The sequence below is a fragment of the Pimephales promelas genome, chromosome 1 (assembly GCF_988280905.1).
Source record: "Pimephales promelas chromosome 1, fPimPro1.hap1.1, whole genome shotgun sequence".
Lineage (NCBI taxonomy): Eukaryota > Metazoa > Chordata > Actinopteri > Cypriniformes > Leuciscidae > Pimephales > Pimephales promelas.
In genome coordinates this window covers 5,404,685-5,417,818 of record NC_142769.1, presented here as the reverse complement: position 1 = coordinate 5,417,818, position 13,134 = coordinate 5,404,685, and the positions used below count along the sequence as shown (strand labels likewise).

The 13,134-nt window shown below is 36.8% G+C and overlaps 1 protein-coding gene and 2 non-coding genes across 3 annotated transcripts; all 3 read right to left on the bottom strand.

Moving 5' to 3' along the window:
- Positions 1 to 5,481: 5,481 nt before the first annotated feature.
- rpl13 (ribosomal protein L13) lies at positions 5,482 to 11,367 on the bottom strand. The gene is made up of 6 exons (XM_039690960.2): positions 11,236 to 11,367; positions 10,557 to 10,672; positions 10,335 to 10,476; positions 8,109 to 8,282; positions 7,863 to 7,919; positions 5,482 to 5,683 (listed from the first exon to the last, which is right to left on the bottom strand). The coding sequence occupies exons 2-6, from the start codon at positions 10,658 to 10,660 to the stop codon at positions 5,525 to 5,527; spliced, it is 636 nt and encodes a 211-aa protein (XP_039546894.1). The 5' UTR covers positions 10,661 to 10,672; positions 11,236 to 11,367; the 3' UTR covers positions 5,482 to 5,524.
- On the bottom strand, positions 7,983 to 8,064 carry LOC120492769 (small nucleolar RNA MBII-202). Its single transcript, XR_005625586.2, has one exon. It is a non-coding gene; the product is annotated as a small nucleolar RNA MBII-202 (small nucleolar RNA).
- On the bottom strand, positions 8,352 to 8,430 carry LOC120492770 (small nucleolar RNA MBII-202). Its single transcript, XR_005625587.1, has one exon. It is a non-coding gene; the product is annotated as a small nucleolar RNA MBII-202 (small nucleolar RNA).
- Positions 11,368 to 13,134: the final 1,767 nt, after the last annotated feature.

Sequence of the window (13,134 nt, the reverse complement as noted above, 5' to 3'; positions counted from 1 at the left end):
TGGTAAGCCCGAACACAGAAGACCTGACAGCTGAATGAACATAACACACATTCGATGAGCCGCAGAAATATGGCCATGCCCTTTTTCACATTGCATAGTTGATGCAATTGTATGGGTTAGTGACGTCTAAAACCCGTTGTAGTCCCAATCGAGTCGTTTCTGTAGGCATTAAACTTCCTGATTTTTAAAAGACGATATCTCTGCTTACACTGAACCAGGGGCGTAATTTGCGGGTGGGACGGGTGGGACATGTCCCCACCACTTTCTGCCAGGGTCGATATTGTCCCCACCACTTTTTAAAAGCTCTCCCGGCACGGATAGCGAACAGTAGAAATAAATAAAACATCTCCAACTGGCAGACCATTCATTTCATTCGTTTGTAAAATAAAAGAAGCGATCTGGCCCTGAAATACGTTGTTTTTTAAATCAAGTGATCAAAGTGCTCCTTGCCGCCTGCGATCGGTGGCGCGGTTACAGTATATCTCGTGGCTCACGCACAGTCTTCACATGCATGCGCGCTTCAATCCGTTTCGGAGACTATTTGTTCGTTTCCGGTGCAGAGCATGTGAGCAGAGTGGAGCAGCGGGAGAGAGCCGGGAGCGAGCGGGCGGATCTTGGACAGAGCGCAGAGGGGCATTTTTAAAAGGACGGAGCGTCGTCGCCCTATTTCCCGCTCCATTTTCGCTCCGCTCACCTCACACCACGAGTCTGGCAGAGGGCAGAGAGGGTTTTCTCCGCAACCACCGCATGAGTCTGTCTGAATCCTCAGACATTGTCCAAACTTGTGTTCTTGAAGGTGAAATCAAAAGAACTGTAGATAAGGAAAGCAATTCGTTTTCTTTCTTTCTTTTTTTTTAAAAGGTTTGACAACATAAGCCATTTAAATTGTAATCCATGTGCACTCTGCGCAAAAGTTCAGTTATACAAATTTTGGCCTAATAGTTCATTTAGCATACTTTTAAAACGTTGATGTAGCCTACAGTAGGCCTATAGCCTGTATATTTTTATTTATATATAATTAGGCTCATTGATTCGTTTAATTTTACAGCATTTTTTTTTTTTTTTTTGGTACAATTGATTTTATTTTATTTGTGCGCGCTGTGCAAAAGTGTAGCTATCAAAATGTTGGCCTAATAGTTAATTTACTTTTTAAATTTACTTTTAAAATGTTTATGTAGGCCTTTATTCTTTTATTTCTTTACGTTTTTGTTAATACCCTTTTTTATCTTTATTTATATTATTGGGCCCATTTATTCGTTTAATTGTATAGCAGTTTGTGTGTACAATAAGCCAATTTAAATTTTAATCGTGTGCGTTCCGCAAAAAATCAGTTATCAAAATTCTGGCCTAATAGTTAATTTAGGCTATTTTTAAAACTTTTATGTATATTTTTGTTTATATAATTTTTATTCATATTATTAGGTCAATTTATTCGTTTAATTTTACAGGACTTTCTGTATAGGCTATTTCCACTGCCACTGGACATGTTATAGGCCTAAAGTCGGATCTATGTTTTTATTCACGTGTCACGTGATTCATTCATTTACACATGTCCCACCCACTTTTTAAAACAAAGTTACGCCACTGCACTGAACTTTCAGCGCTGCAACTTTGCAGATTCGGTTCATGCACCAACAGCAACATTACACACTATTTAAAATGAAAAAAGTGAAATCGCAATCAACCACCCCTTTAATACGTTCAATTTCGGTTTGTTTTTCACCAAACCCTACTGTATACGGTATACCCCCAGAACATTTCAAATATACAGCATGTGTCGACAGGCTGAGTTTTAATTTTAGGGTGAACTATCCCTTTAAGGTTCTATGTAGCACTTTCAACGCATTGTTCTTTATGGAATCTTAATAGGCTTTATGCACAACTTACTTCCGCATTCTCTGTAAAACAGGTCGCATCGCTTCCGGTCCAGGTCTTTTGTATGTGCTTCATGAAATTTTTTGCGGTTTTACTCAAGATAACTTAAAAGGAGCGAGCAAAGATTAGCATAACCAATATCCCTCACATGTGCAGATTGATATTTAAACGTTTTATATTTTTTCTTCTTCACAGTAACGTTTATATATTTAAATGGAATAAAACGCCAATAACAAAGTGAACTAGGTAGGTTAGCTGATTACCTTAAATATCCATAGATATCGTAGTCAGTTCTTACGGCCGTTAACACTTTCTCTGACAAGCGGATGCGATGAGACCCGTTTTCCGGTTTGGTCACGTGACGCACGGCATAAACGCAGTTAACGTTCTCAGAGCTAACATTCGGGCAATGTTCTCTCAAAGCTATGAACAAAAGTTCTTCCAAAAACAAAATGTTTGTACAAAGTCATAGCCTATTTAATATTCTCAAAACAGTACCAGAAAAAAAAACTTATTTAGGTTGTCTTTTTCTGCAATGTTTTAGTTTGACGTACGTCTAACAGTTTTTTTTTTATGTTGCTGTTTCAGATTGTAGCTACAGAGAACATTCAAAGTAACATTCACATAATGCTTGAAAAAAATGGAATGTTTCCTTAAAGGCAGGGTCACAATCTTAGATTCCTCCTGAGAGTTCTGAGTTAGTTGCCTATCTGTAGGCTACTGTTTTAGAACCATTTGTCCTAATGGACTTTTTAATATTTATTGTACCATTTTCCAGTATTTAAATGGTCTAAATCGAGTCTTTCCATCACTGATTCAGAAATCAAGGGTAACTACAGGACACATTCTCCATTTCTTATGTAACCTCATACGTGATTATCTCCCCACTCATCTCTCCTGCAGGTCAAGATATTTTTGGTTTATTGATCCGTGATATGTAGGATTTCATGGAAAATTCCCAATGGTTCATTGATTGTGGACAGTCCCAGTTATAACAGTCCCTTTACTTCCCTTATAATTGATTTAGGCCACTTGAGCTTCAGTTTCAGTTCAACAGCACTACTGGGACATGAACCATTACCCAATTCTTGTCCTTTCCTCAATCAAACCATCACTAAAGCCTCAGAGAAACAAGTTGATAAAACAGAGGTTACGCAATACAAATAAAGATAGCACCAAAACACAGTCCTGGCAGGAACCGAGTAGATCAAACTCACACACCACCACATATAGATATGATGTGGGAATGCGATGTTTGCGTAATACACCCACAGCCCATTCATCCACCAAAAACCTCCACTGGACACCATGATGACATCACTCCAGGACAGAGTATGCTGGCATTTCTAAACATGATTAAAACACCAGGTAACTGATTTGTATTTCCATCATGAAGACAAATTCCACACTTAAACTGTGCTGACAGGAGTTAATCAAGGCTTCACCTCAGGTTACGAACACAATATGCAAATCCAGCAGCTATGACAAATCCTTAAAGGCATAGTTCACCCCAAAATGCAAATTCTGTCATTTTCACACCCTCAGGAACAATATATGATGTCTGTTTTTTTTCCATCCATACAATATAACCAATGGTCTCCAATGTTGCATGGTACCCAACAGTCTTGAAAACATCAGTGTTCTGCAGAAGAAATTAATACATATTTTGAATTTCCAACACGTTCTCATCCCAAGGCGTCATGTATTGACGCCTTGACATTTCGTCTATATCCAACGCATGGCACCCTTTAGCGTCAATATCAATTTTCTGGGTGGATTATAGTCTCACTAACACAGGTCTGTGAACATAATACACTGATCTGTCTAATGACCACTGGAAGAGTGCAACCTCTGGTATGTATGAGCACCGTTCATTGTTCATCATTTTAGCATATGTCAAGGGCATCCAAGATGGTGTCTTTGTTTCCGCAGTAGTTTCAATTTTTATGTTTAGGTCAAACCGTTCTTGTCTGTCAGTCATATAATGGAGGTCTATGGTCACCACCTCAAAGAGCATGCACAGAGAAGTCCAAATTAAACATGATTTAATGACTCATAAATGTAAGTACACATTGATGGCCTAAGACATGAAACGAGCGGTTTGTGTGAGAAAACTAACAGTATTTATATCGTTTTTACCTCTTGTAACCACAGCCACAAAGCACCCACGCCCTCAGATCACTTGGACGTGGCTGTGGTAAGAGGTAAAAATTATATAAATATTTTGTTTCTTGTCTTAGGCCATCAATGTGTACTTACATTTACGAGTCATCGCATCATGTTTTATTTGGACTTCTCTGTGCATGCTTTGAGGTGGTGACCATAGACCTCCATTACATGTCTATGAGATATGAACGGTTACCTTGATGTAAGCTAAAACATACCAAAAAACATTAATTTCAAAGTGAAATATCCCTTTAACAAACCGCAAAACATTTCAGAGCAAATAAACAGCCATGTTGGCCAACACTGCCATCTTCTGGAGAACAAGGAGCATTCTCACTCACCTCAGTTTATACAGCACTTGCCAAAAAAACGTTGCTCGGTCAATCATATTACTTAGCTGTACTTCAAGTCATATATTTGTGATGCAATGACACGTGGACAATTGGCTTTATGCACAGCTTCCTGAACTTAAGCCAGCTCCTTGTTTCCTTTCTGCAGTTATTGGCCGAACTTGATTAATTCAGGTGTGTCTGATTATTGTTGCCGTGACAACTGAGGTCAAGCACACCTGGATTAATCAATTTGTCCAATAATGGCAGACAGGAAACAAGGAGCTGGCTTAAGTTCAGGAAGTAGTGCAGCTGTGCATAAAGCCAATTTTACCTAAATTTGGCCTTCCCCCTTAATATGTATAATGATAATAAAAAAAATCATATTTTGATTGTTTAATCAAAACTGTACAGTCAGAACCCTAAACCCCCCTCCCCCCCCTCCCCAGACATTAGGGACTTTAAGCAACAGCTGCTGATAGAACGGCGACGGCAGCCGGAAATAAACAGTTAACTGCCGTAGCTAAAGAGCGCAAAAATCACTAAGCAACAGTAAAGAGGACGGCATAGGGAATAATTTAATCATCAGACAAAATACAAAAAGAAAGTGATTTTAAAAAGAAAGAGAAGGGTTGATTTTAGCACTAAATGATATACAGAAACGATTTCAATGCCACATAATCTAAAACATAACATTAACTGTCTTAATCTGTCACGTATTAACGACTACGGCAAATCAGCTGTTCTCCCGTAGTAGACGGTTACAGTAGAACGTCAAGAAGTAGCAGTTAATGTCGCGCATGCGCAATAGAACGCCAGAATGCCGTTCCCGTTCCACCAGAGGCTGTTGCTTAAAGTCCCTATTACTATTAGCCACTACTGTATTTGGAAGATACTTTTGTGATAGATTCAGTTTGTACATTTTATCCATAGCAATTAAACAAATGACTTGCGCAATGCTGAAGTTTATCAAATAAAAACTCATTTTGAGTTTGAGAACAGATTATGCATTTCACCAAACGTCAGACCGGCACTTAAACATCCTCCACAAACCAGCCAAGTCTACATTCATTATATAAAGGTTTCCAAGAAATGACTCCAAAAAACAAAAGATTTTTTAGACATTTATTTTGACAGTTCCTTACAAAGCAAGTTTATTTCTTCTTTTCGACGTCCTGCTCGGCGGCCTCCTTTGCCCTCTTGGCACGGATGCCGAACAGACGGGCATTGGCACGGGCCATGCGCAGGCTGACGAAGGCCTGGAAGTTCTTCTCCTCCTCTGAGATCACACGGGCCTTCTCTTTCGGGAAAAACTGCAGAAAACAAGGATATTTACTCAGTTGCAGCAAAACACTACTTCATATATGAATAACTATAACATTATACAAAAACAAAAGCAAAGAAAATACAATTTCCACACATTACTCACTGTATCCTAAGCCAGTAAACTGACATGAAACGGTCAAATAAATCTAATATTTTGAAAATGAACAAGTCAAGATATTGAGAATTTTTTTTTTGTATGATTTTAATCTTATTTTTTATATTTTTATTTGATTTTTATATTTTTTTCATGAGTATACCTGATGCTTTTATGGATCACATAGTATAAATATAGGAGAATAAGGAGCACATTCTATTGATTACAACAAAGCGATTTGGTAAAGTTGCTGATATTTATACAGCCAAGAAGAAAATATTGATGGCTTGCAAAACAATGAGATATTTATACGATTATAGCTGACTAATTTGATCAAATGTATACATCAGTAAACACTATATCTCCCAATAATATGTCTTACTACAGGGATGTCAAATCCTACTCCTCGAGGGTCACTGTCCTGCAGAGTTCAGTTCAAACCCTTATTAAACACCTGAACCCAGCTAATCAGGGTCTTCAGAGACTCATAGAAACATCCAGGTAAGTGTGTTGGAGCTAAAATCTGCAGAACGTTGGCTTTTCAGGAACAGGATTGGATCCCTGTCTTAGGAAAATGGTTTTTAAATGCTTAGTTGTAGATGTAGTTTTTATTGTGGGGGGCAAAACATAATGCAATGATAACGATTGAGAGTAGAGATGCACCGATTACAATTTTCTAGGCCGATTCTGATTTCCGATTTTCATTGAGTTTGACCTGCCGATACTTTATTTTTCAAACCAATTTTATTTTCAAAAATACAAATATTTATTTTCTATACATGTATTACACCATATACTTCTACTCAAACTCAATAATAAAAACAAGTTTAAATGGGTACATTTTCTTTTCTGACACACCCTATTCCAGTTACACACGACAGGCAAATTCTGTGCATTTTGGGCACTTTTAAATCCTTTTTTTTTTTCCTTCATCAGAAGTGCTTTCACTTTAATTGAGCGTGAGCCCCACAGCAAAAACGCTCCTGCTCGACGCTCGCGCGCTGCTCCTGCTCCCGGTGTGAATGCACACATTGATTAATTTGCACGGCGAAAAAAATATGCGCCGCTCACGCTTGGTGTAAATAAGAGGTGAAATGGCCGTATGTGCGTTCCGTACGATACTGATGTTACGAGTGAATTTGACCGGCATAAAATCGGCATTGTCATGTCAATCGTGCAATCGCAGCTTTCCTCAAAAGTCTAACGATCTAGTGCCGTCAAATACAGATTTTTAATACTGAAATATCCAAAACTGTTCCAATACCTATTTACTGCAGTATCAATACACAATACCTGCTGCTCACACACACAGCTTCTCACTCACTTTTCATATATGCTTCGGCTGAATAGTGTTGGGGTCACAGGGCCTGAATTTCAGCAAATTGTTCATTTCATTTCTATCTTTATTCTATTGTTTTTGTACTACTACTTAAAGCATGATTTCACAGATAGGGCTCAGATTAAGCCAATATTAGGTCTTAGTTCTTAAGGCATTTAAACAAATTTCATTAACTTGCCTTAGGGAAAAAAAACAATACTGGTGAGCATCTTGAGACAAAACAATGGCATTGCCACAGACATAAGGTAATTTGTTTATTTGAGCGTCCTTGTGCTGTGTAATCCCATGCAACAAATTTGAACATACTTCACGTAACCAATTACCACTAAAATTCTCGCCTAAATGTTTATGAATAAAACCCTAAATTAAATCTGTTTGCCATATGAAGTGATCGTTGCTCTTCAGAAGACTAGAATTAAACCGCTCGATTGATATTGATTACTATTATGAATCATGTACTTTTTGAAGCTTGAACGTTTTATTCCCCTAGAAACATAATGGATGAAATAGATTCATGGCAGTTTTTCCCTGTGGTATCAAATGTAAATCGAATAAAAAAAAATATTTTATCAGTTCGAAAATTCCAGTATTGTGACAACACTAAACGGATCATTTTTCAAGTCTCTTGTCGAGCATGTGTAAGTCTTGAAATTTTACAATAATGCAATATGCACCAGGACTTAAAAAAAAAACATACAGTAGACTTTAAATGGTTAAAAGATAAGATACGTACGTTTTTGATGGGCATGACAGGTCCAGTGAGCTGTGTGGCCATCTTAATCTCCTCCTCCTACACACAAAAAAAGCAGCAAACAGTCAAAAGACCAACAAAAACACAAAAAGGAAAATTATAATTGAATAGTATGCAGTCATCAGCTAAAAAAGGGTTCAAAAGTCATCAAGGATGTGCAGAGATTCCGGAGAAATTGTCATCACTTGACTGCAAACACTGAAGACAGTAAAACTAAAGTGAACTTACAGTGCTGTCTCCCTTCTTGGGTGCAGAAGCCTTCCTTGGGAAGATGATGAGTTTGGAGCGGTACACCTTCAGCCTCTGAACGTTGGACTGCAGAGACTCTGTGGATCGGTTACGCCGGCGGGGGTCAACGGCGATGCCGATGGTGCGGGCCACCTTCTTGTTGATTCCTGCCGCCTGTATGGGCAGATTACGGTGCGACAGACATGTGAGACGTGATAATGCTGGAACAGCCCTTACACTCAAACAGAGTCAAGAACAGTCATCAGCAAAAAGGGTTCGTGGATCATCAAGGAAGTACAGCGATTCCGGAGAATTGTCATCATTTGACTGTCTGAAATGACTGCAAGTGCACTTTATGAACTACATAAGAGTTGAAGAGATAGTTCACCCAAAAATATTGTACATATTTACTAGGGGTGGAGCCGAATCCGAATACGGTATTCGGAAAGGTACAAATAATGTGTTTTTTACGAATACTTATTCCGAACAAATACTTAAAAACATATTTGTATTCGGGAACAAGAAATACTTATATCAAAAAGCTGCGTTCCTCACGAGACCGCAGTGCGCGAGTTGACTGAGTGACGTTCAGGAAGAGTTTACTGACACAGGCTGCTCCACACAGCAACAGAGAGGGCTCGGCTGAGCGAAAAAAACACTTAACTGCATCGCTATTTTTGTTTAATAGATGTTTGTACCTTAACTATGTTCCGGTGGCAGTTTATAACTTTCGGGAAGCGGAGTTTGATCGGGAGTATATTATTGACGTCTGCAGACGGGTTCTCTCCTGTTAGCTCGGTAACGGTAATTATTTGTTTCATGGCTTGATTGAATTCTAATATAGAATGCGGTCTGTTATTATATCAGGCCGCTGCTTATAAGTATAACACACCGTTGCTATGAAAAACAGAGCGTTGCCATGGATTCTAAACGTAGAGACAGAACGGACTATTTTTATTTTTTTAGCGGGAGCGATACAATCGTTTTTTAAATCAATAAACTCCTTTTTATATCCATATTTTGAGTCAAATTATTGATTTATTTGGTAGGTAGTCATGTAATAAGCGGGGTAATGTAGAGCGAGGCGTAGTTATAGCGAAAACCCTTCAGGCTTCGCGTCGGGCTCATAATCAACCTCCTCGCTATAAATTATCCATATAACTTATTCTGTCTGCACAGCGTCCTCCACCGTGGTGTTGGGGTTCATAATGTTCACAATTGTATTTTATTAGTTGTTGGTTTAACCATGGTTCATGAGGCAATGGCTGGCTGTTATTTTCTTTTCAATTACTTTTCTTGTTACATGTTCATTGCTGGATTTATAGAAAAACATCAACCAATATTGCATATCCATAATTATTATAATGGATATAATTAAAGAATCCATACACTATAAAGTATTTTTAAAGATTTTTATGCCTATTTTGAATTTTACTCGAATACAAATACAAATACAAATACTTTTCCTCCCTGAACAAATACAAATAGCGGCTGCTTTGCACACCCCTAATATTTACCATATGTGATGTGCTCTATGTATGCGTGGATTAGATTTCGAAGGATTTTGCAGATTAATTTCTCATGCAGTTTTTGCATCGCTTCACAAGAATTGATTAAACCATTCGATTAATATGGTTCGAAAGAATAATTTTTATTCGAAAGAATAATTTTACAACGCATTTAGGACCTTTTAAGTTTTGGTTATCTGGAGTTTTCAATGGAGAGAGACACCTCAAAGGTTTGATTAAAATATTTCCTGATTTGTGCTTAAGCGTTTCGAATAGGGCTGTCAAATGATTAATCGCTATTAATCCCATCCAAAATAAAAGTTTCTATTTACATAATATATGTGGGTGCACTGTGTATAATTAATTAATTTGTGTATATACATACACACACACACACACACACATGTATATTTTAGGAAAAAAAAATATTTATATAAAAAATGATTTTTTATGTAATATAAATTATATATAAATCTATATACATGAATATATTTCTTAAAAATCTGCAAGCATGTATGTGTATTTATATATAAAATAAATATACACAGTGCACCAACATCTATTATGTAAACACAAACTTTTATTTTGGATGCGATTAATCACGATTAATCGTTTGACAGCCCTAGTTTGGAATAACATGAGGTTGGGTAAAGGCACAATTTTAATTTTTAGGTGAACTAAATCTTTAAAATCTAGCACAACTTGGCTTCAAAGTTACCTTCAACTCCTCCAGGGTGAAACCACGTCCGGCACGGATCTTGTTGTGATACCGGATGGTTGGACACCTGACTATGGGTCGCAGAGGTCCAGAAACTGGTCTTGGAGCAATACGCCGAGCCTTTGCCTGACGGGCCTTTCGTCTGAGGAAAAAGCAACATTTTTATCAACTAGCACTTTTCATAATGAACAATTAACACATTTGTCAGCCCAAACCTGTTACCTGCGGAGCTTTCTGGCGGGCTGGTTGAACCAGGTGCGGACTCTCTTCTGCCAGTCTTTGTGGAAGTGAGGGTTCAAAATCATGCCATTCCGGCTGGGAGCCATGGTTGTTCACTCCTAATACAAAACAAATATCATAAGTATGCAGCTCCCTGGTCCATGTTCACATTTACTTCTACCATGGTTAATTGCAGCTTTGCGCTTTTGATTGGTTCTAGTAAGAACTGCACGTTCAGGAAAGCTATTAGAACATCCTTGCAAATATTGTAAATCAAACGCACAAGCCGAAAGAGTCAATCCATATGAGCTAACGTTAAACTAGTGCCTGTTGAGTCGTACGTGTGGAACAAGGCGCAAAGGAAACAGTTCAGGAGAAAACGACAGTAAACACACATCTGCGGAGTCGTTTATGTAAGTATTTAAACAGTTGACTGGTTCATGAGTGAAGGTTTAACACTTAAAATAGACATTGAAACGTAAGTGTGGAGCTGCAACACGGTACCGTGTCCTAATATTATCTTTTTTCTCTCTTAAGAAAAGAAAACACCAACAATACAGACTGGTTCGCATGTAAAACAAAGCACATTTTAATGTTGGACTACTTAAATTACAAAACAATAAAGAGATACTGAGGATTAAAACGGATAAACTTGATGTTTAGCCGGAATAAATGCACATACCGTCTTTAGCGGAAAATGGCTGAAAAGGAAAAGGAAATGACAACGCAGGGTTATATGGGAAGTGCAGAAAAGAGCCAATGGCAATGAACAACGCGCCAGTCAACCGGAAGTGTGAAGCTGGAACTTGTTGCGACAAATTTGCACGTGGTTGGGACGTAGATTAAAAGTTCGACAACGGATAGTTTTATTATTAAATGTTTAGAAAATTATTCGACCACTTATAGTTGCTATCGGACTACTATTGGCTATGACGCATGATCGTAAATGTAAAGGCGTTAATTTGATGGGTAAACGCAATTTCTTTTTTTTTCTTTTTCTTTTTTTTGCAGAAGTACATAACGGTTAAAAGTTTGGAAACATTAACGTAGCCAGCTATTTTTAATATTTTTGAAAGAAATCTCTTATGCTAATCAAGCCTGCATTTATTTGATCAAAAATAATTTATTTGATTAACATTTTAAATAATGATTTTCTATTGTAAAATATAATTTTCTTCTGTGATGTAATAAAGCTGTATTTTCAGCATCATTACTCCAGTCTTTAGTGTACTTCAGAAATCATTCTAATATGCTGATTTATTATCAATCTTTTTTTCTTAAAATAATTATATCTTTTTTTCAAAAATATCATTATTTTCTAACAATATAAAAGTATAACTGAATACAAATATACATTTATTTCAAATAAAGACTGTGACTGACCCCGATCTTTTGACCGGTAGTGTATACTTACAGAATATTTATATTTAAGTAAATGTTATTTTATTATTATTATTATTATTTACTTTTTATTCATCAAAGAATCCTGAAAAAAGTATCACAGGTTCTTAAAAAAATTATTAAGCACCAAAAACTGTTTTCAACATTGATAATAAATCAGCATGAATAATTTCTGAAGGATCATGACAGACTGGAGTAATGATGCTGATGAAAATTCTCCATATTTATATTTGAAAGTATATTAAACAAGAAAAGCATAAATTGTAATAATAATTCAGGTTTTTTTCCCTGTATATTACAATTTTTTCAAACAAATGCAGGCTTGATGAGCATAAGAGACCTATTAAAAAAAAAAAAAAAAAAACTTAAAAAAATGTTGCTTCCTTTTTGACCAGTACTAGTCTGTGTTATAGTTGTAACACCATCCATTCCATTAATTACGGTTAAGATAGGAGTCATATGATCATTTCAGCAATTTCCAACTTCCTCCCCGATCCAACATGATGAGTCAAGACTAGAAACAGGCATATGCAGAACACATACAGACTAAATTACAGAGACTATATTTTGTTTATCTGCAGATAAAATTGTATGACGACTTATATTAGATTAAATAGTAGTTTCTTAGGCAATATGTGTAAAATAAATGTGTAAAAAGATGTTCTTTAATCAGGTACATTGTAGTAGTGTTTATTCATCGGATGCCAATTTTCCACAAGTTGGTATGAACCTTAGGATCTTCATGTAAAGTTTATAACATACTTCAGTTAAAATTCCTCAATGGTTGTGTAAAACAACACCCTTTATACCTCCTCAAAAACAGCTCTGTTCACAGCGACCCGTTTGTTGGTCGCTGTGAACTAAATCAACTATTCAAAAGCAAACCTTGAAAAAATATAGTGGAAGTAATTAAATACTAAAAATATAATAATATTTTAAACTATAAAAGCACCTTAACACACTCTGAAATACTTCATTATTTCAGTAATGTTGTTGGACAAACAGTAACAGACGGTTTTGACAAACTTGTATAGGGCTCCCACACTGAAAAACGACCAGACTTACATTACTTTTGCAGTCATTATCGATATCTTGATAAGGATTTTTTTAATGGATTGTAAATATACCTACTTAATAACTGAACTATATTATATTACTTATAGACACGTGCACGATCTGT

Coding starts and splice junctions, on each gene's coding strand:
- rpl13 (XM_039690960.2), bottom strand. CDS start 10,660: ATGGCTCCCAGCCGGAATGGCATGATTTTGAACCCTCACTTCCACAAA. Junction 8,283..10,334: donor TCACCCTGGAGGAGTTGAAG/GTAACTTTGAAG, acceptor CTGCCCATACAG/GCGGCAGGAATCAACAAGAA. Junction 5,684..7,862: donor CTGTCATGCCCATCAAAAAC/GTACGTATCTTA, acceptor TGTTTTCTGCAG/TTTTTCCCGAAAGAGAAGGC.